The sequence below is a fragment of the Lepidochelys olivacea genome (assembly GCF_965140295.1).
Source record: "Lepidochelys olivacea isolate rLepOli2 genome assembly, chromosome: 7".
NCBI lineage: Eukaryota > Metazoa > Chordata > Testudines > Cheloniidae > Lepidochelys > Lepidochelys olivacea.
The window spans coordinates 96251390-96275006 of NC_140417.1; the positions used below are offsets into that span (position 1 = coordinate 96251390).

Below are 23617 nucleotides of genomic sequence, written 5' to 3' on the forward strand. Positions count from 1 at the left end.
AGTTTTATTTGAAAAACTGTCATGCAACATATAGGCAATTTGCTTATAGTAATGTCCAAAGAGCAGTTTCCCAGTGAAACAATGATTTTCAGCAATTTTTATTTACATTAAATATTTTATTTCTGATTTTGGGATGATGATATCTTTACTAAATACAAAATCTAAAAGTTTAATATCTGATTGGCAAGAACATAACTTTCTACCATATAAAAGTATGGCAAGAGTAATTCTATACATTTATAGCAATACAAAGTGTCATATATTGAAGCAATATGTAGAAGGTATGAAATGAGTTTTAGATGCTTGAATAGTATCAGTCATTTTCATGAAACAAACACAATATTTCCTTGGCATAGTAGTCAATATAAGTACAGGTAAAGGTTTTAACTGAAATATTAACTTGCTCACACAGGTGCAGAGCACACTTCGTTTTTTAAAAATATAGTTGCTAAATAAATACAAAATAGTTTACAATAATCTGACTGACCATAGCAAACTTCTGGTTGTATAAAAATGCATCAACTAAACCATCTGAGCCTTTCACACTGATGGAGCTTCAATCACTTTATGGACTGCTGTTTTGCTCTGGCAAGATGTAGCTTCTAAGTGGATGACAGCTTTTTGATTGAGAAAAAGCCAACAACTAAAGATAATTAAGAACAGATTAAAATAAGATAGATAATATATTTTAAAAAGATTTGTCTGGCAATTCTGCATCTGTCATTGCCATCTTTCTTCATATACTGTAGTAATGTAAGAATACTTCAAACTACAGTACTTCGTATGTTGCAAATATATTATATGAACACAATCAAAAGATAGCAACAAATTTTACTTCTTTAGCTGTGATTCAGGATTCACAGAATTGCTTCTTAATGACAAAGATTTATGCAAAAACTCCCTGATCACAGACAGAGGTGTTCTCAGTTACACCAGTAACAGAGCACAAATTTGGCCTTGCGTTGAAAATACATCACAGTGTGAAGAAATAACTGTAGTAGTTAATGGAAAGAATTCGCACACCTGTGTCTGACTGGGGAAAAAGGGAGCAGGAAGTTGGTGATCATATATTGCCATCAGATTGGGATCTTTTTCTCTTAAACATTGGACACAGACCACAACTTAACACATGCACATGCATTTTCTGTTGAATATTTACAAATTCAGCAGCAACAGGGTGTTACAATTTACAAAATACGACAAGTGTGCATCTCCCAATTTCTTAGTAGTAAGCCATTTTCTTCTGTAGCTAAAGACCTTAAGTCTTTCTAAAAAATACAGAATAAATGTCATTACAGTCAACATGACCAGGAGAACACCCCAATTACAAGAATATTTCCAGGGAATTCAACAGGATGTTTCTCCCTTTTGAAACAGTTCTGACACCACCACTTTATCATCTGAGAAATTCATTTTACTTGTATATTTTAGCTGGTTTTTTTTGGTAACATTAAGACCCCACCCCTCTGAAAACAATACAGAAATACTTGTGTGTATCTTGTTGATAAAGCTAATGTTTTAGATATTTTGCATAAGCCTGGGATACCTCAATCAACTTTCTAGCTATAGCAGCACATTTCATTGCCAGAGTATTTTATAAGCACAGCTCGCTGCAAAAATATTATAAATACCAACTTTTGGCATGATGCAGTTACAAACTTGATGCAAAGTTATTTTGTATTATCATACTTTTGAACATTACAATACTAGGAAAGTAACCTCAGCACAAGGCATAATGATGTTCATGTAAACATACAAATTTTACAACTATTACTTATCACAACTGGAGACGAAGCAAGCAAACCTTAAAAATTACTCTCTTCATTAGGCCACGAAGGCAGAAGCAGGTCAACACAGTGGTAAAATGTTGATTCAGATCTGAGTTTTATATGGAAATAGGCTGGCTCAAGGGCATTAAAAATACACAGTGCAGTGTTTCCCTTTTTACTTATTCTGTCTCGATGTCCAATGGGAAGATTCTCCATCACTCAAAATCAAGAGTTTAGTTTTGACATTCATAATGTAAAACTAAGACAAAAGCAAAACCCATCAAAAATGTAAGGCTAGCAGAGGATCTATATCCATAAAATCAAATATGTAGCAACAGGATACAAATGTACAGTGCTTACATAAAAAAAAAAAATCTATGTTTTGTCAATTATAATCTGAATTCTTTTAGGCCAAAACAGCACTGAAAGTTTAAACATTCGATTCTTTACACATTACTTCTCTTCTGACATCATCTATGGACTATTCTTTCATACTAGAGACTAAGTCATCCTTTTTTCCCATTGCTTAGGTCTAAGATTTTTCATTAGCTAGCATTTTATGATTCAGTGATAAGAAATATATCCATTTAAGATAGAGTTAATGTTTTAAAACTACTTTCACTCGAGTGTTTGCTTGGGAATTGATACAGGAGCCAAAGCCATTTTCATCCAGTTTTATACTCTGGAGTTAGAATTAAACATGCAGGTAAAATGAAAACAATTATTGAAATGTTGCCTTCATTCTGCGCAATGCATCCTGAATTTTTCGGGAATGTTTTTCAGCTGGTATCTGATGGAAGTTGGCACAGTTGTCAGCCGCTAAAGCAGAAATGTCTGCATCATTAAAATGAGCTATTCTTTGTTTGAGGTAAGACTGGAGCTTGAAATCTGTAGTAAAGGTATAGGGATTTTCTTGAAATGCGTGAACCTGGCTCACAACTTTTGCAATGTTTCTTTAAAGAAAATAGAGAAAAACATTAGTCTGCTTTAGTGCTGATAATAAAACATTAAAAGGAAATTCAAAGGCACATGGCATTCATTTGTACAGTATTTGTCTCTTTAATAAGTTGTCAAAATGACCAAAGTGTTTTAAACTGCCAAAAGTGTACTGACATTCTTACGACTCACTAGACAACATAGGTGACACATGTATAATTAAAATAATTACCTAAGTTTAGTCCACTTATGAGCTCCATTTGTCATAGTAAATCCTCCAGTTTCAAGCTGTTGGACATGCATGGCCAGAACATGGGCTGATGGAATTGTAGGGAGCGTTTTGAATCTCTCTCCTTCCATCAAACACAAACTGTCACTTTTTAAAAACACCTGGTATAATTTACACAAGGAAAGCCCGTGATAAATGTCAGAGCAGGCTTCATAAAGTAGTCCTCAGTTTTATGTCTTTAACAAACATTTTTGTTTTACAGTAATTTTTTCATGTACAGTATAGAAATTAAAATAGAGATGAAGGAGATAATGCATTTGATCAACCTGGTGGCAGCTCAATTAAGGTACAGTATGGAAAAAAAGTTACTTTAATTAGAAGATAGCCCATATGGAGTTCTTAATAAAGATTTCTAATTTTCAACCAACATGTTATAGGTGGAATCACAGAATGCACCTTAGGGCTAAGCCAACTCATTTTCACAAGTATATAAAAACGTTAGTGATGAAAAGTTATGACAGTTACTGAGAGATGTTGGTTGAGATTTTTTAAGGGCTCTAGGGCATACAGTCATATAATTCCCTGTCAAATTAATAGGAGTTGGGTGCCAATCTCCTAGCTGGCTCTGAAAATTTCCACCATTGTTTTCAGTTATTCAAAACAGTGTTTTACAAAATACTAGAGTGAAAGTGTTAACATTTAACTTTTGGTATGTGTCATCTTTAAAAAGTGGCAATGGGTTAGGCCTTGCATCAAAAGCCTAAATACTGGAGTAAGATAAGATGTCCAAGATGATTTTAATAGCACTACCAGCAGTCTGGGGTACTGCTGACAACTGAGGTATTACTGAGTCCGTTGGTGGGTAAGTAGATTGGCCTTTGTTTTGGGCTAAATAGTCCCAGGTGCTATTTGGTAAGACTCTGACTTGAGCATCACTGCCTTTGCATTTTTCTCCCTTAGAAGCCAGCTAGAGCTTGAACTTAGAGCCGCGGTGGACAACCTGCGGCCCATCAGGGCAAGCCACTGGCGGGTTGCCATACCGTTTATTTGCATGGCCGCCCGCAGCTCCCAGTGGCCGTGGTTCGTCGTTCCTGGCTAAAGGGAGCTGCGGAAAGCAGCATGGGCCTGGCTGCCGCTTCCTGCAGCTCCCATTGGCTGGGAACAGCAAACCTGTGATGTTTATGTTATGGTCTAATTTTCCTTTTTATTGAAAAAAGGAAATTGAAGAAAACTGAAGTCTTTTCACAGAAAAAATCCCAACAGTTTTCCAATAGGCCAAATTTAGACAAAATTTCATTATAAAATTCTAACCAGCTCTTATTGTTAATAATTTTTACTTCTGTTACCTCTGTAGCATCAACATACCTGTGGGAGAGAGAACTGTTCTGCTCTGACTATCATCAAGAGAATTGTTAATTAAGTGCTAGTTGCACAATATTAATTTCTGGCAATTAGATGCAACCCAGAAAAAAATGCAACTTGACTTTCAGAGCCCAGGTTGGCATTTTGGTCTTGGCAGGTGGAAAAACCCAAAAGTCAACTCTAAAGTAATCGAGTTTATGTGGAAGTAATTAAACAAGGAACAATTTTTTATACAGTATAAACTGTGTTTTGGCTTCAATCCTGCAAAAAGAACCAACAAAGTGTCACATAAGTATTTCACACGAGAGACTCATACTGTACCTCAACAGCCTTGAGTTCTTCCATTATTTCAGACACTTTTGATGGTAAAATTTTCCAAGCCTTAAAAAAGTAAATAAAATGCTTTGATATCTTTTCAGATTAATCTTGGTAATGGAACACTTACTTTTGCTAGAAAAAAATGTCTACACAGGGGAAAAAACTCCAAAAGTCCTCACTTACTGGTAGCTGTCGTACTATAAGATTTTCCAGCCCTCTTAAGATTTGCATTGCGGTAGCAAAATTTCTTTGTTCATAGCAAGATTTTGCTAGAAGGAGAAATTTTGATAGTAAATTCACCTGCAACTGGAAAAAATAAAGTTATATATTAAAATCTACTACATCACACTGGTCCATGACAAGGGCTTTTAGGCATTATGGTAATACAAATAATAACGAATAGTAATTTGCTGGAGCTAACACAAATATTATGTTTGGGAGTCATCACATGAAGCCAATTGCTATGAAGAAACTTAAGCTGGATACCATTTTATTTCCATTTGAGGACATAGTCCGAAGGCCAACTTGCAACTCTACTGCCAGTAAAACTCTTCATCCTAAAACTCTTAACTGGTTGGGAAGACATAATTAATTCTAAGGAGGCGAAAGGACAGAAACAATTGGGAACAAGTGAGTGACTAAATAAAAATCACTCATCTAAATGTGTTCAAGTGTAGTACCAATTGTATAAACCGGCATTTTAAAAGTTGGCAAAAATAAACTGACTTTGTTACATTCTGATTGGCTAAATTACAACAACTGAATAATACTATACTCAAAATTGACAGAGGATTAGAGAACTGTATGTTATGGCTGCCATATTCTGATAAAATACCCCATCTCAGGCTTTGTTTTTAAAAGTAGCAGAAGTTGCTCTCCAATTTGTAGGTTTCTGAGAAGTGCCATAGACAAACAAGTAAAACAAAAAAAACAACAGTAACAGTTATAATGTAATTCCAATTTGGGGGTTTGGTGACAAACCTCTTATACTCTCTTAAGGTTAATGAAGCTATCAAAAGTCCATGATAAAGTTATTATACTAGAGTTTTTTATTGCACAAATATTCTGACTGAACACAGAGGAATATAAGGTAATTACTCACCTGTAATTGTTGTTCTTTGAAGGTACTCATTTTTATGAATTACCACTTTGTGGTGGATTTGCAGACCTGGATGGAGCTCCCATAATTTATCATTCTAAGACACATTACACACTACCCCTACCGAGGTATCAGTGCTCATCTCTCGTCACATGAGAAGTAAAAATACTCCCATCATAGCCAATTGAAAGACAGAACAGAAATATTCTGTTCAGAAGTAAGAGGGTGAGGGGTAATTGAGATGATAGCTTCAGAAAACCAACAAGTGAGCAACTGGCTCTTCCCCGAAGATATTATCTTAATGATTCTCACTTATGGCGACTTATGCTCCAGGGAGGTCTCCAATATAAAAAGAAAAGAAATTATGCACACAGTGATGTTCACTAAATGTATGGTTACCACTTGGATTTGGATTAGACTGGTTTAATCTGTGTGGGCAGATGAAGTTCCAGGTCTACTATCATGGTCAGAAAGGAATTGACCATTAAAGCATCAAGAGCAGTCTAAGTACTTCTTGTACTGCCAGTGGTGATGCTATTTGCTTGGCAGATAAAAACTTAGGCTTTGGGAACTTGAGCTCTGTTGTCACCACTAATTTTTATACAAAAGTTGTTACCAACACCCACCATGAGTTGTTATGGGACCACTGGTTTCTGTTGACTTTATCATGATTAATTTAGAAAATGTTGTATTAATAAGTTAATGGAGAGATTTCTGATGAAGACATTCAGAACGTAAATACCAATGCAAAAAATGACTTCATGTTTAATAAAAAGAAAAGGAGTACTTTTGGCACCTTAGAGACTAATCAATTTATTTGAGCATAAGCTTTCGTGAGCTACAGCTCACTTCACTGGATCCGATGAAGTGAGCTGTAACTCATGAAAGCTTATGCTCAAATAAATTGGTTAGTCTCTAAGGTGCCACAAGTACTCCTTTTCTTTTTGCAAATACAGACTAACACGGCTGCTACTCTGAAACCTGTCTTCATGTTTAATGAACATCAAGCTTTATTTTTTTTCTTGAGGAAAGTATTAGTTCAATCAACCTTAAAAGTAGACTAGAAATGTGAGAAAATGAAATTAGAAGAAGGAAAAAAAAAGGTACATTTTGTTTTAGGATTTGTTACTTGAGCTAAAATAGCAGCAGAACTGCAGCACCCTGCCTCTCAAAGTTCTAGTTAGAAAGTCTTTCAATGATAAGAAGTCCATTTCAATAGCAGAAAGTCAAACATCTGCTGTCTCATGGTATATGAATTCTTATCTTCTATTCAAGTCTTTAACCCCACCACCAGAACAGATCCAAAACACTAAGCGGATCTGTCAACAACAATGCAATAAACTGTTGCCAACACACTGGCAGGCACGTTTCAGGCTTTTTGTGTAGGTTTGCTATATAGAAGCAGTAAACAATAGCAAATAACTAACTACCGCCTAATTTAATAACCAAATAAAAATGATAGCAAACCTTGGAAGTATGACTTGTAACAATTTCAGCAGCAACCCAGGTGCTGATATTGTCTGCATTTCTTAAAAGCTGTAAGAGGTACTTGTCTTGTATGCAATTTGGCAGAAAGAGGTTACAGACTTTAAGTGACAGTGATTCAGTGGGAACAGCTCTGTGAAACACAAACATATAGGGAATTTAGACATTACAGCTACAAAACATGAAGGAAAAGATGTTAACATTGTAATCATTTTTAAAATGAATAATATGTTGTTTAGTTACAATCTTGATTAATACATTTTCAAAGGGCATGTGCTGGGATTCTATCATATGTTAATTTCTCTTCTCTGTGTAGACTTTATAATTCCAGTACCAACATACATTGTACACATCTGCAGATGGGATTACTTTAAAAAAAAAAAAATCACGTTTTGCAACTTGAGCATTTTCTTTAGTTTGACTAACAATAACAAAGCATTTCTCACATCATAAACAGCGGTCAAAGGGCCGTACTCACCAAAAAGTTAGTCCAGGTTTTATTTTGTGGAATATGAACATGAACATAAAAAAGTGAGATATTAAAAAGAGAGAGTCCTATCTGCGCTACAACACAGTAGGAGCTAGATGGCATTTTTATTGGATTTTAAATGGTAGGGCAAAAGATCCAGCTTGTGTCCCCTTTCTTTGAGACTCCTTGAATCGAGTCTAATTGTTGCAATTAACAATTACTAGATAGAAACTAGCTGAATCCACATAACAATTAAGATGAATGAAAACAAAAACAAGGATAATGAAGATTGTGTGTGAACTGGTGATAAGGTTAATATTTATTCTGGATTAGAGCTGGGCAAGTAATAAAAGTATGAATCACTTTTCTTTAAAAACTGCAATAAAATTTATATATATATATATATATATATATGAATTATTCAATCAGTACTACAAGATGGAAAAATAATGAAATTCTGTCTATCTATATGGATATAATTACCACATAATATACTTGAAAAATATCACAATATTTTTCAAAAATGTATTTAGCAAATATTTTTTGACCTGCTCTACTCTGGATTTCAAGTCACCTTGAGAATATGGCCTAAAGAAAATTTTTTGGTCGCTGAACTTCATTTTACAAGTGATCTGAAGGAAAAAATTCAATGTAAAAAGAAAAATTCACAGTGAGGAATAACGGAAAGACACTGTAGATTCTCCATTTTCCACTTTCCATATATACACAAAGTGTAATACAAAAATCAACAATGCATCAGCAGGGAAGTGGGGATAGGAAAAGTAACCCACTTACTTTTGTATAGTGGTACATTTATCTTTGACACCAAGTGCTCTTGAATTTAGGAAGTGTACTGGATGGCATTTATGGAACATTTCCTACACAGACAAAAATTTAAATCATAGTGATTATTAGGCCTGGCAATTATTTTAGGTATCACAAGAAATACTTTTTCTTCGTCTATGTTCTCTTCCCTAAGGTTCTCAGGAGCAACCATTACCAGAACTCCTGATACTAGTGACTCCAGACATTGCAGGGACTTGGGGAGGAAACTAGCCTATTTTTCCATAGGTGTTGCGAACCTACACATAGGGGGTAGGTGAGGGAGGAAGGAAGAAGGGTGACTACACAAACATTTACACTGATTTGTTCTCACTCTCAATAGAATCCAGTCTTTTTACCTGTTGTAACAGTGTCAGTTGACAGCAAAGCTCTTGTGCACTATATTCAGTTAAGAGAGATCCTCCTTCATTTGCTTTAGCATAAGAGCCAGAGAATTCTTCTGTAGAACTGTAATAGCATGGCTTCGGTAAAGCTGACCCAACTGTGTATGGTCTTTCTTTCTGATGATGTGCAATAGGGCCATTTCCTTTGGAGAGTTTCCAGTTAAAGCTCTATACAAGAAAAAAGTAGCTTATTACAGCCGTAACTTTTGCTGCAGAACTTTCAGATGTGCAAAAGCCACAATCCTGGATCGATGTGCTGAACTCGCCCCAACCCTCAAGCGCAGGGACACCAGACTGAGAGCTGCACTGACAGTGGAGAAGCAAGTGGCAATTGCACTGTTTTGCAACTTGCAATGCTGGATTGCTACCAGTCAGTGGGAAATCATTCTGGAGTTGGACAATCCACTTTGAGAACTATTGTCATGCAAGTGTGCAGGACATAGTGGATGGATTTGAAGCAACGGGGTTCCCTATTTTGACACCAGACCACCATGCCAGAAAATAAATCAACAGAAAGGGCTACCTTTCTTTGGTTATGCAAGCATTGGTGGATCACCACGGACACTTCAACATCAGTGTTGGCTGGTCAAGGAAGGTGCATGACGCTTGCGTCTTTAAGTTTATTGACTGTTCAGAAAGCTACAAGCAGGGACTTTATTTCCTGACCGGTGGATTACTATTAGTGATGTTGAAATGCCAATAGCAATTCTGGGGGACCCAACCTACCCCTTGCTCATGAAGCTGTATGCTGGCCATCTTGATGGCACCAAGGAAAGATTCAACTACTAGCTGCAGAATGACAGTTGGATGTGCTTTTGGTAAACTAAAGGGACGCTGGCCTTGCTTATTCACAAGATTGGATCTCAGTGAAAAAAAATAAATCCAAGCTGCCTGCTGTGCCCTCCATAATATCTGTGAGGCAAAGGGGGAAAAGTTGCAGCCAGGGTAGAAGAGCTGTCTGCCGAGTTCGAACAGCCAGACACAAGGGTTATTAAAGAGATCACTGTGGAGTTATATGGCTCAAGGAGGCTTTGAAGGAACACTTTAACAGTGAGCCACAGTAATGTGTTGTGGTATACTGTGCTCTACTTGGGCTCTGTTTTGGGGCCTATTAGGAATTGTGTGGTGCTTGGTATACATCTATGAATAAAGCACTTGTTAATTTTGTGATACTTGCTGTACATTTATGGTTATTACACTGATAGTCACTGATCTTATGAGTTGTATCACATTGTGCAACAACAAGTAAATGGGTGCTTCAGTACTGCTAGGCATTCTGCAGCACATGCTGGGAACTAAAAAAGATGCATTATTTTCCAAAACAACAGAATTTTATTAAGTAATGAAAACACTGCAAATCAATCAATCAATCAAATCAAATCAATCTGTGCAAGTTAAAAGCAGATCCATAAATTTATTAAGTTTTTAATGTAACAGAGCTTAAGCAGCAGAAAGAACATTCATATTCATTTTAGCTATGCATAGAGCAAACTTGGCTGCCACAGGTCAATGTATGTGAAGCTTTGGTTGTCGTTAATGTCCCCTGATGTGGAGCGGTAGGGGTAGGGATCCAGCCCCTGATGCCTCATGGAACGTTGAGAGGGGCTGTAGGGAGGTGCTCTAATGGAGTTAGCCATGGACTACAAAGGGAGGTGAGCCTGTGATTGTTGAACCTGCAGCACCCGTTTGCTGCTGGAGAAGCACCATTACGTTCTGGTGCATCTCCCACTCCTTTTCCTGCTAGGACTTTCTCCTGTCCGCTCTTTCCTTCTTCACAGAGTCTGTAATATTCACCCTCCAGGCCCTCTGCTCATGGTCTGATGCAGCCCTGGCTTGCAGGATCTTGCTGAACATATCACGCAGAGTCCCCTTCTTTTGCCTAGTTACCTGGCTCAGGCATTCTGCGGGTGCGGAAAGGGTACCCCTCAAAGCTGCAATAGCAGCAGCTACAGATAAAACACACGCTGTCAGTATAGTAGCAACAGAAAGCCAAAGTGAAGATACAGAACTCCTTTCCCTTGTTCCCCATAAGTTTTAAACAAGACTTGCTTATTGACACTTCTGCTTGGGAGTGCTTGTGCACAATGCCACTCAACTCCAGCCATGGTGAGTAATGGCCCTCCAGGAGTGAGGGAAATTAGGAGGAATTGCTTGGTTGCATGAAACAATGAGTTGCATTAGTAAAGGGCACTGGCATGGAATGCTGCCACCATTTTCCACAGATAGTGCTGATTTTAGCTGAGATATCACTCCTGTGGGTGACAAAAACATAGAGAGCACAGCTGCTGTGTGCTGGAAACTGCCTGGGCCCATATGCCACTAGCCTGCTTACTGCAGCGGTGCCTGATGAAGTTATTGCTGACTGGCGTGGGAAGGTGTCCTATCACGGAGGAAGAAATAAGGCTACCATCCATGGGCAGTGGGAATAAGAGACTTGGGGAGGCTAAACCTCCCCAGATAGGGCAAGAAATGCCAGATGCTGTGCACCTCCCTTTGGAGGCCCGCTGGCCTGCTGCCTTTGGAGTGCCACTGGCGGAAGTTCCTGAGAAGTGAGGGGGCCACCAGCACCCAAACTGTGGTCCCAGTTGTGCTCTGCCCTGAGGCCACGCCCTCACTCAGCCTCTTCTCCCTGGGCCCCACCCCTGCTCACCCTCTTCCCCTGAGGTCTCCCACCCACTGCTAGCTCCTCCCTGTATCCTTCCTCCGTTATTTGCCCTTAAGGCAGAAGGGGGAAGAAAGGAGTAAGTGATGGAGGGGGGCACCTTGGGGAAGGGCAGAGAGGAGCTGGCGAGGCCTTGGGGGAAGAGGCTAAGTGGGGGTGGGGCCTCGGGGCAGAGCAGGGCCACAGACCGGGCACTGGTGGCCCCTCCCATTTCTAGGGAGCTTCCGGCATTCGTGCCAACCATCCCTAGAAACCTTCAGGAGAGTATTACAGAGTGTGTCTATGAAAATGTTTTATTGAGATCTCTCAGGAAGATTCCAGGGACATTCCTTTAAACTGCTCTGGATAGCTCCCTCCACCTAACTGTACAGCAGATAACTCTACCTCTTGCTGTTGTGTCGCTACCTCTTCTAGTATGAGTAAATTCATGAAAAATCGATAGCTGTGTCCTGCTAAAGTGGTGGCACAATCAGTACATCACTGTAATAGGAAATACATTTACTCACTTACCCAAGGTTCCTTCCCCTGCATTGAGTGCACTCGTGCTAGACTGCCGGGGCTGACTGGACTGTGATGGAGTCTCAAACAGGTCCTGGCTTGCAGTAAAGCTGGACTGCCCAATCACAAGTCCTTCAACCCCCTCGTCCTCACTATTCACAGCAAGGATTGGAGGTCTCTACAGTGGCATGCGGGATGGTGGTGGGGACTCCGCCAAGCGTGGTATCTAGTTCTTTGTAAAAGCAGTAGGTTTGCAGTTTAGTACCAGATTGGTGGCCTCCCTGGCCTTCTGATATGCCTGCTGAAGTTCCTTCACTTTCATGCAGCACTGTTTCTGATCTGTGTCATACCCCTTCTTCTGCATCCCCTGTGCAATCTGCTCACAGATGTCCACATTTCCATGGCTGGTCTAAAGCTGTGCCTCCAGATCCTCTTGTCCCCGCAGTCCCAGGAGATCCAGTATCTCCTGTCTACTCCAGGCTGGAGCATAGCTGGCATGGTCGTCTTGGCAGCTGCACACAAAAATGGAGAGCTGCTAGGTGTGCTTGCCAAGCTGGGCAATCAGGAAAAGGCATTTCAAAAATTTGTACCATGGCTCGTTGTCACCCTGGGAGATAGCGTTACCGCATTGCTGTAAGAGGGTGCTTACGTCGGTGAGAGACAAATTTAAGTGTAGGCGCATGCACAACTAGGTCAACACAAGATAGCTCACATTGACCAAGCTTTGTAGCGTAGGCCAGGCCTGAGTTATATAAGAGCCCTTTTTTGAGCCCAAAAGCTTTTGTAATTGGTCGTCAAGATTAGTCCCATAAAAGATATACTAAATTGGTTTCTTCATATTGCTTTGGTTGGCTAATATAACATGTCCAGCTAATCAGGCTTATGTACAAAGCTGCTGGAATTCAATGAAGCTGTATTTTTAAAAAAATATCAGAGTATTATTTAAACTCGCTCATTTTTAAGGTCAATTTCATTAAAATGTCTTAGTGCTCTCAACAGTTCAATAGTTTATATTTATCTTTCTTACTAGTTTCCCTGGATTGGGCAATTCATTGCAAGTCTTACCCAGAAAATAAAATCTAAAGAGGAATGCTGCTGCATCATTCTAAGACTTACAGTTGTTTAATATAAAATTCCTAGTGTATCCAATACAGCTATTGCTAGACATAATAAAGCACATAATTTTGTCCATAAAAGTTTCACACTGAATTACTGCTATGAAATGTTCATGCTATTTGTTCACTAAAATATCTTTGCTACCCTACCACTTCAGTGCCTGAGGATATAAAAATTAGACATTCCAAGAAATGCATCATATGATTGACCAACTTATACAGAGCTACAGTTGCCAGTGATAAGTTAATATGATGTAATTTTAAAATTAGCTGTAATTTGTATTATATAATCATTCTTGTCTCTTCAGACGACAGAATTATTCTCGTGAACTTAATTCACTGAAGGAGAAACTGAATGAATTTAAGGCCCCAGATTTAGGCTACCATAACACTGTAAGAACTGGTGAAGAAGAATACATTCCCTAGACTTCAATTTTTTTATAATAATCTCTGTCCCTTGCCCCATGCTGTCCAGGCTGACAAACTACTGAGTGGAGAGAAAACCCAATTTATGTTAGGCTTGCTCTAACAACCAGTAAACAGACCTAATTTGTTAGTGTGCATGTACACAGCTTTGATGACGTACGTATAAAAACAAGAAAACTAAACCAATAAATGGAGCCATTTTATTTATTTCTAGGTAGCCATAAAAATATATAGAGACATAGTTTTTATTATTTTATAAAATACAGATGGAGGTTTATTTTGTTCTATGATGGATTCAGCTTCTGCCTTGCTCTTGGGAACTCTCATTTCTTCCTCTCCCACACAGTTGGTGGCACCACTAGGACTTAGTCTTTCACCTCCTCCTTTTCTCCCTCTATACATTCTCACAGGTTGAGTTCTCTTCTCTACACGGTTAACTTACAAATTATGCCTGCACGCAGACTTCTCACTAACTAGTTGTGAATTTCTGCCTCTGACATGTCCACCTCAGAATGGTCCAAATCAGGCCTTGTGTCACAGGGTGCATCTCCAATGACCTTCAGGGAGCTGTACTCACTTACAGTTTTGGACATTTAGACCTACTGTATGTCCTCTATGTTCAAAATGCACTGCATGGTTAAACCTTCTCTATGTCACTGTCAGCACTATCTTTCTTGTTCCCGAGTTCCCATCCTTGCCCTCATTCTAGACTCCTGCTTCCTCCCCCCCGACCTTTGTGTTTCATGCATACTTTTCCTTTTCCTCCCTTCGGTATCTTGAGTTATTGTCACTTCTTCATGAACTTCATTACTGTGATATTAGTTCAGCCTCTAGTTACGTAATGACTTGATTACTATAACTGCCTGCTCTGTAGCCTTGTACATTTCCATTTCTTTTCCTCCTCCGAGTACATCAAAAAAATCCACTTCTTTTCCTGCTACTTTATTCAAGTCTCCCTTTCTCTGTTCTTCATGCCCCATCTTTGCTATAGACTATCTAGAGTCATTTCCATAGAGCTCTGTTGATTTAACCCCCATTAAATTCTATAGGATTTTTGCATAGAGGTAATAACATTCTGTAAGCTTATTGGGAGAGGGATCCTGCCATTCATCTAGCACATTTGATCTGTGAAGCACTTTGGACTCTTTCTTGTGAGGATGCTTTTTTCAAGCAAAGTCTATTGGATTCTCAGGACTCTGAAGTTACTTTGTACCAGCTGATGTCTTCTAATTCTGGTTTATGAGAGTTAGTAGAGTAAGAGGAAGGTGCAGTAAAGTTTTGAAATTCCGTAGACAAAAAGCACTTTTTCTCCTGTTCATTTTAAACTTTTTTTTAACATAGGTGTGACGTTCCCTTGGTGTTACCTGGACCGGTGATCTGCTAGGTCACGCCAATCCTTGACTCTGGGAGCCAACCTTACCCGGCTCTGCTGTGAGAACCCCCACTCCCGGGGGCTGTTCATGCACAGCCTCTAGCATGTAAGCTGCTCCCAGTTACGTGAGTGAGCACTTTTGGCCAGCCGCTGCTTGAATTGTGCAACCGAATGACACTAGCCAATATCTTCAGTCCCAGACACAACCCTAGGAACCTCCGTTTTGCAGTATCCAGTTATGCCCACTGGATGCTGCAAGCTTATATGAGTTCATCAATTTAACAAAAAAATTGATATGTACCAGGATTGCTATTCCAAGGGGAGTCTCTGACATGCTTCAAGTAGAATAAACAAACGAATTTATTAACTACAAAAGACAGATTTTAAGTGATTATAAGTCAAAGTAAAATAAGTCAGATTTGGTGAAATGAAATAAAAGCAAAACACATTCTAAACTGATCTTAACGCTTTCAGTGCCCTTACAAACTTAGATACTTCTCACCACAGGTTGGCTGCCTGCCCTTCAGCCAGGCTCTCCCCTTTGATCGGTGCTTCAGTCGCCTGGTGGTGATGTCTGTAGATGGAGGTGGAAGAGAGAGCAAGCATGGCAAACATCTCTCCCTTTTATCATGTTCTTTCTTCCCTCTTAGCTCTGCCCTGCCACCCCTTCAGAGTCAGGTGAGCATTACCTCATAGTAAGCCCAAACTGACCAAGGGAAGGGGGAGGGGGGTGACTCACTTGAGAGTTCAACAGATACTTTATTGCTGCCTAGGCCAGTGTCCTTTGTTCCCGTGAGGCTGGGCTGGGCTTGTCCCATACATGCCCTGATGAGGCGTGAAGTGCTCCTCTGGTCCTGGAGAGTTTTGCCTGGGCTTGTTTTAAGCCATGAGAACACATTCAGCCTCATAACTATATACATGAGTTTACAACCTATAACATTACTTTAACAACAATGCTCAGTGCATCATGAGCCTTCCGAACACACCCAACATGACAAACTTTGCATTGGATTGCACACAATCATATCATAAGGATGAACATGGGGGTGCAGGGTGTTCCCACGAGGTACTGAGTGTCACAATAGGTTATTTACAATAGTAGCAAATTTCTTAGGGAAAAATATTTTTTCAGCAATTATGAGACAAAAAATGGAACAGAAGTAAACATTTTACAGCCTCTAAAATTAGTATGACTACAGCAAATCATTACTGAATCAGAAAATCACTTAAGCACATGCTAAGCTTTAAGTCAATGGGGCTTAAGCACATATATAAGAACTCTGCTGAATTGGGACCTAAAGTGTTAAATTCAATATTCCTTTATTTTTGCAAGAGAAATATACAAGACAGCTTTCTATATAAAGTAAGCTAAAGAAACTACATGCCTTTTGGGAGACATCTTCAGAGAGCTTTTTGCACAAGGAGTGTAAAGATTTTGTATCATCCTCTTCCTCCTCCTTCCACTCATCCCAGTTATAGCACTGGAAAACACTGCCACGTTTCCTGCCAGTAGCATTTTCAAGCACTGCCAGCAAACATTCACCAAAGCCGTTTAATGGAGCAATCTAAATGGAAAGTAGGTTTTAGTAGGCAATTTATGGATTTTTCATCAAAAGATTAATAATGAAGTAAAGAGCATTTATATTTATAAGAAAATTCACATATTTTATTACAGCCATACAACAAAAAAGTGTCAGTAGGCATAATTTTTTCACACTAATTTTACTCAGCAAGACCAGGGTCCCAATAATGGTGCTTATATACCATAACCACATTTGATCTAATTGACATTTTACTTAAAGATTTCATCAAAATAACAACACATTATAACAATAAGTTACCTTGGAAGAAATAAAGTCTTGTAGCATGCACAAAAGATCGGATCTTATTGCAAAGTCTACACTATAACAGTCTTCAATCCAAGCCTGCAGAATGTAGAAACTCCGGTTGTATATTTTGCTAAGCAGAGAGGTGGGATCCTCATTTGCACTAGTAATATGAGAAAGGTAGTGAGTGCACTGAAATTGTCATTTTAGTCTAATCTTAACAAGAGGTTGAGAGAGAAGTGCAAGTATTTGCTGCCAGGTGTATTACTTAAAACAAACAAAAAAACAAAGTCTCCCTTTCTCTGACATCTACACCTCTAGAGGAACAAAAGTTTCATTTATAAAAATGTCCCAATACCCAGCTACTTACTGGGGTAAAACTCCCACTGAAGTCACAGTTCAGTGTGAAGTAGGAAGAGAGCATATTGTCCAGTACAGAACTTACTCTATTTTCACTGTGTTCCACTCTTACGCTTGGTCTACACCTAACACTTACGTCGTCTTACCTACCTCACTCAAAGCTGTGAAAAATGTTGTGCCCTGTGCAATGTAGTTAGGTTGAACTAACCCCCACTGCAGACGCAACTTGGTTGATGGAAGATTTTTTCCATCAACTTAGCTACCATCTCTGGAAGGGGTGGATTTACTATAGTGATGGGAAAACCCCTTCTGTCGATGCAGAAACTGTGTACACTACAGAAGCATAGTTGCTGTGCCTCTGCAGCGCTTGTAGTGCAGACATTCCTTTACTCACAAGAAAATCTTTTTTTTAAAAAAAGAAACTAAATTCAACTCAATTAGGTGCTTCTTTTTAGAAATACTTCTTTCACAGTGGGGAGAAAAGTCTCTAGTACTTTGACAGTTTTGTTCACAGAAAGTTACTGTACCTGGATAAAGTGCTGCTGATTCTATCAAGAAGAAACTTCAACAATTCTTCTTGTGTGCAGAAATAACGAAATGTGTAGAGGAACTGTTGTACATAACCTTCTAAAAATGCATTTCTGTGTGATACAAGAAAAAACTTCAGACAAACAATAATATAGTTATTCTTGTATTAAAGCATAGCAACAAAAAAGTTACAAGCAGAGCAGGTTGAAAGTCTGAATTCCCTTTCCACAGAAAATTCTGAAGTTAAAAAACAAGTTCCATTTTGGAATAAAAAAAGAAAATTTGGAATTTCCCATGAAATGGGAATTCTAAACATTAAACTGTTTGACTTCTCAAAATTAGAAAAATTTCCACATTCCTATTTTTTTATTTATTTTTTTATATGCTATATTCTGTGGTTTTAGAATGATTAAAAACAGCTGCTATTGTAATTAGTACTGCTTGAGAGATCTTATTTTCTTGTTCAAAGTACTGATCTTTTTTGTCTGGTGCAGTCAGGATGATAGAGAGGCAGGCAGGGGAGCTGGTAAGAAAGCAGATTGGTTTCCACTGGAGTTCTGCATGGGGCTCGTCAACATTTTAATTTCCTGTGGAACATTTCACTTCTATCAAAACAACAGTTTGATATGGAACTATTCTTCTGGAAAGTGATCTAGTTACAACTGAAATATTCTTATTCTTCATATTTTTATTTGTTAAGAACCAGTAACTTCAATTCCTGAACATCATATTTCTTTATTAAAAACTTTAGTTCCTTTATCGTTAAAATATTACATGTGCCATGGTTAGAAACAAACACTAGAAACAATATGCTGGATAATGCTACTGAGATCAGCTAAAACTTTTACTCCTGGTAGAATTCTTCACTAAAAAAATTAAAAATTCTGTGCAAAATATTTTAAAATTCTGCATATTTTATTTGTCAATACAACACAATATAATCACTCCAGTTTCAATTATTTTGGTAATTTATTTCAAAATACCTGTCAACAAGTATGTCAATACAGACAACAGTAAAAAAGATTCCTCCAGGAGTAGCGTTAAAGAAAGACCTATAACAACCTAGTTTCAGTTTGGGGGGTATTGGAGGGGGTTGTGAGAGAGGTTGTCTCCCAGAGCCCAGACACCTGCACTCCCATCCCTCCAGAGCCGAGCTGCACCCCCTGGCCCAGACACTCACACCCTCTTCCCTCCAGAGCCCAGCCACGGGGGCAGACCCTGGCCCAAACATCAACCCTCCACACCCCAGAGACCAGCCACAAGGCCATCCCCAGCCCAGACACCAGCCCCCACCACCCCAGTCCAGCCTTGGGCAGCCGCCAGCCCAGACACCAGCCCCCTCCTCCACACAGAGCCAAGCCACAGGGCAGCCGCTAGCCCAGACACCAGCCCCCCACTATCCACAGAACCCAGCCCCGAGGCCACCCCTGGACCAACCCCCTGCCCCCCACACAGAGCCCAATCACAGGGCAGCCCTCATCCCCGACACCGTCCCCCCAGAGCCCAGCCCAGATACCAGCCCCCGCTCCCCACAGAGCTCGACACGCAGCAGCCTCCAGCCAAGACACCAGCTCCCACATCCCACAGAGCCCAGCCACAAGGTAGCCCCCAGCCTAGACACCAGCACCTCCAGAGCCTTTACTCCCCACAACTTCTTTACTGTCCTACTGGGAGACATGGTATGGTGCAGCTCTGCCCTTCCTCATCCTTTGCCAGAGCTGGCTGGGTCTCCTATGCCCTTCCCTGGGAGAATGAGGATCAAAAAGCATGCAGCCTCCAGCCCAGCCAGTGACTGTGAGCTGGGCTCTGCGGAATCCAGCGGCCCTAGTGGAAGCCGGGAATTCTGCAGGAAAACAGGGAATTCTGAAAAAAGAAAAGGAGTACTTGTGGCACCTTAGATAATAACAAATTTATTTGAGCATAAGCTTTTGTGAGCTATAGCTCACTTCATCGGATGCATTCAGTGGAAAATTCTGAAAAATTCTGCATTCCGCAGTGGGGCAGAATTCCCCCAGGAGTAAACTCTGTGAGAGAAGCTGATGAAACGCACAACTATATTGATATTCATACTGATTAATAACTTCATCCAGTGCTGGAGAGGAAGATGGTGATAGTTCCTACCTCTTATGTAGCATTTTTCACCAATAAATAGCAAAAGCTCTTCACAAAAGGAGATCTGCATTATTATCCTCATTTTACAGATGTGGAAAAGGAGTCCTAAACAAGTCATTGATAGAACTGGGAATGAAACCCAAGTTTCTCAAGTCCCAATCTAGTGCCATATCCATTAGACTATGATGCCTCTGATAGTTTTCAGCGGCCAAGACATGAGTTTGCATACCATCATGACAGTCCATCTGTTCAAACATTACAGCAGTGAAAGTGGCACAGTTATCCTGCTGTAGCATAGATGCTTCTTACATCAGTGGAGGAGGTATTTCTGTCAATGTAATTAATCCACCTCTGAAGATGTAGCAGCTATTCAATCTAGCTGCATCTACAGTGGGGGTCAGGTCGACCTAACTAAGGCATACAGGATGCAAATTTTTCACAGCCCTGAGTCATATAGCTTGGTTGATCTAATTTTTAGGTGCATACTAGGCCTCAGACCCAAATCTAGCACCTAGTTCAAGAACCTGAACAGAGTGCCAGGGAAGAGTGTGAGGGGAGGAATCATGTTGCCCCCATCTAATCACCCAAGGCTGGTTTAATATGGTGGGGAGGGGCTGGATCAGGTCTCAGGCCTACAACAAGTCCCATTATTATCTGGCTTCCTTTTTTGCCATTTGGATGCTGATGACAGCAATTAAATACTATTTCTGCATACCATTAACACAAGCAAAGGAGCAGTTATATAATGCTGACAAACATTATTTATGGAAGCTAGATTTGTATGAATTCTGTATTTTTAAACTGAATTGTTATGTTTTTTCTGCCCTGTAAATTAGGGACTTATAGAATACCACTTACTGGGAGTATAGATATGCCATTAACCCAAGTGGTGTCCCAGCTTGTAGAATCCTGGACCTGTTTTGATTATTATATTGGTGCTTCTTCATATTACAGAAAATGAGCAATGACAATTCATCCAGAGGGCTGACGTCCAACATGTCAGTTCTTGTAATGTTAACTACTACAGGAAGTGCATATGATTCTATTCCCCACTGCTCTGCATACATGATCTGTGTGAAGAAGAGTCAAAGCAATGCAAAAGGAAATAATTGAAAAATGATTAAAATGAAAAATTGGAGGAAATTAAGTCATTTCAACTTAAAGCCACAATCACATTTAAAGTCATTCTTTTTAATAAGACTAGTTAACAGTTACTTGAATTTCAGTCAAACATTCTTCAAAGTTCTTTATGAAATTATGACTTTTATTTAAAACTTTTTAAATTTCATATACTGACTTGGGCATCCAGTTACATTATTATTGCTACCTGTATAACAAACAAATAAAAATCAAGTGAATTCAATGTTGACTTGCCTGTAGATACTTCTTCACCAATTCAAGAAATTGCACCTTGGATTTCATTTCTTGTAGCTGTCCCCTCAATTTGGGCAACATACTTTTAACCTCAGAACCTTAAGATGTAAAATACATTTAGCACAAAAGCACATTTTGATGCAGTTGTGATACTCTCATAAAATGACTTAAGGCAAATCCCTGTATTAGCATACCAGTTGTAATTTTACCTTTGTTTCTTCTCTCTTTCTGCAACAGCTTCTGGTAGAATTTTATAGTTTTCCTATAATTTTTTGTCTCAATCATTAGTATTTGTTCAAGTTCCTATCAAAAAAGGAAAACATTCTTATTTGAATGTTAAATTATACTACTAGGCAGTTCTGATAAGCAGTTTCATAGAATCATAGAATAGAATATCAGGGTTGGAAGGGACCCCAGAAGGTCATCTAGTCCAACCCCCTGCTCGAAGCAGGACCAATTCCCAGTTAAATCATCCCAGCCAGGGCTTTGTCAAGCCTGACCTTAAAAACCTCTAAGGAAGGAGATTCTACCACCTCCCTAGGTAACGCATTCCAGTGTTTCACCACCCTCTTAGTGAAAAAGTTTTTCCTAATATCCAATCTAAACCTCCCCCACTGCAACTTGATTTGATTTATTAAATAAATTTTTGATTATATTAAATTTTGATTATATTAAAGTTTGATTATATTAAATAAAAAGGTTGGTTCACATAACACAAAAGCAAGAACATCCAACAGATAGGAACAGGAAATTCACCAAGAAAAACAGTAATACATATCTTTGCTAGAAGAGAATGTTACACCAAGCCTCTTTTGTACTTTTGTACAAATAGGGCTGATGTAAAATTAAAACTCAATATTCATAAACAACAAAGACCACTGCTTATCATGCTGACCAATACGGTCTCATTGTTTACTTGCACTCTCTGGTCTGTCTGTATCCATTTGTTGTCTCTTGCCGCCTACTTAGATTGTAAGTTTTTTGGAGCAGGGACTGTTTTATTGTTTTAAACAGCACTCTGTTTGTACAGGGGTCTTAGTCCCTGACTAAAGCAATACAAATAGTAAATAAAAGAATATTAAGAAGAATAAAAAAAAATTAGATGGCTGCATTCAGCCTTAGAATATGTAGAAATAATGCTCATTAAAAATCAGTGGAAGATGAATCCATTTATGGCAGGTGTAAGTTTTGTTCAAGCTGTTTAGAATATTTTTAAAACAAAGATATCATTCCATCTATTAACCTATATATATCATGTAAATTCTTTAAAATAGTGGACTTAACGTAATACCACTGAAAAGTCCCCAGGTGTTTTTGATCTGACACTAAAGTTCAATTTGTGGTTCACTTAAAATCAGTATATAAGATTTTACCGTGGTCAGATGCTGCACCCCAGTGGTATTTACAGAGAGGTGTGCAGGGTTTCTACTTCTGCACATTTTTTTGCCTAATGATTTGTGATGTTGCATTCTTCCTCGTGTACAAACAATAAACATGCTATCCTTTAAATTAATTTCTTATGCACTGGTATATTGTGAACACCCATAGTCTACCACAATTCCATGAAGGTCAATGGAACAAGATTTATAGCTCAACCTGAGCAAAACTATCCAAATGCTGTAATGCTAGATCAGGGGTGGGCAAACTACGGCTCGGGGGCTGCATCCGGCCCTTCAGATGTTTTATTCTGGCCCTCAAGCTCCTGCTGGGGAGCAGGGTCTGGGGCTTGCCCCACTCCGTGCATGTTGCGGCTCCCAGTAGCAGCAGCATGTCCCCCTTGTAGCTTCTACGTGGAGGGGCAGTCAGGGCACTCCCCACGCCACCCCCACAGCTCCCATTGGCCAGCAACCGTGACAAATGGGAGCCGCAGGGGCGGTGCCTGCGGACGGGGCAGTGCCTCTGCGTAGGAGCTGGAGGTGGGACATGCCGCTGCTTCCAGGAGCTGCTTGAGGTAAGCACCACCTGGAGCCAGCACCCCTGATCCCCTCCTGTGCCCCAACCCCCTACCCCGCCCTTATTCCTGTCCCACCGTCCAAACCTCTTGGTCCTAGCCTGGAGTACCCTCCTGACCCCCAGAGCCTGCACCCCCAGCTGGAGCCTGCACCCCAACCACCTGCCCCAGCCTGGAGCCCTCTTCCGCACCCTGGACTCCTCAGTTCTGGCCCCACCGCAAAAAAGAGCCCGCACCCCCAGCCAGAGCCCTCACCCCCTCCTGCACCCCAATCCCCAATTTTGTGAGCATTCATGGCCCACCATACAACTTCCATACCCAGATGTGGCCCTCAGGCCAAAAGTTTGCCCACCCCCATGCTAGATATATTTATGATCTTCATTTCTATGGGCAAGTGGTTAATTTCACTATGGCTTTTTTTCCTATACATTTTATGTAAAATGTTCCCAGTAATTAGGAACATGGGCCAGACCTTTAAAGCCAGAGTAACTGGCTACACA

General features: G+C 39.7%; 1 protein-coding gene across 1 annotated transcript in view; it reads right to left on the reverse strand.

The window, feature by feature from the left end:
• Positions 1-262: 262 nt before the first annotated feature.
• The window catches only part of KNDC1 (kinase non-catalytic C-lobe domain containing 1), a 129276-nt gene continuing 105921 nt past the window's right edge, over positions 263-23617 (reverse strand). Inside the window, exons 18-30 of the mRNA XM_084635433.1 lie at positions 21376-21469; positions 21167-21264; positions 20651-20862; positions 17680-17793; positions 16808-16955; positions 16352-16531; positions 8849-9061; positions 8463-8545; positions 7181-7331; positions 4798-4920; positions 4618-4677; positions 2938-3095; positions 263-2722 (exon numbers count right to left, since the gene is read on the reverse strand). Of these exons, the coding sequence (XP_084491559.1) occupies positions 2491-2722; positions 2938-3095; positions 4618-4677; positions 4798-4920; positions 7181-7331; positions 8463-8545; positions 8849-9061; positions 16352-16531; positions 16808-16955; positions 17680-17793; positions 20651-20862; positions 21167-21264; positions 21376-21469 (1866 nt within the window). The 3' untranslated portion in view covers positions 263-2490. The remainder of the gene's footprint in view (positions 2723-2937; positions 3096-4617; positions 4678-4797; positions 4921-7180; positions 7332-8462; positions 8546-8848; positions 9062-16351; positions 16532-16807; positions 16956-17679; positions 17794-20650; positions 20863-21166; positions 21265-21375; positions 21470-23617) is intronic.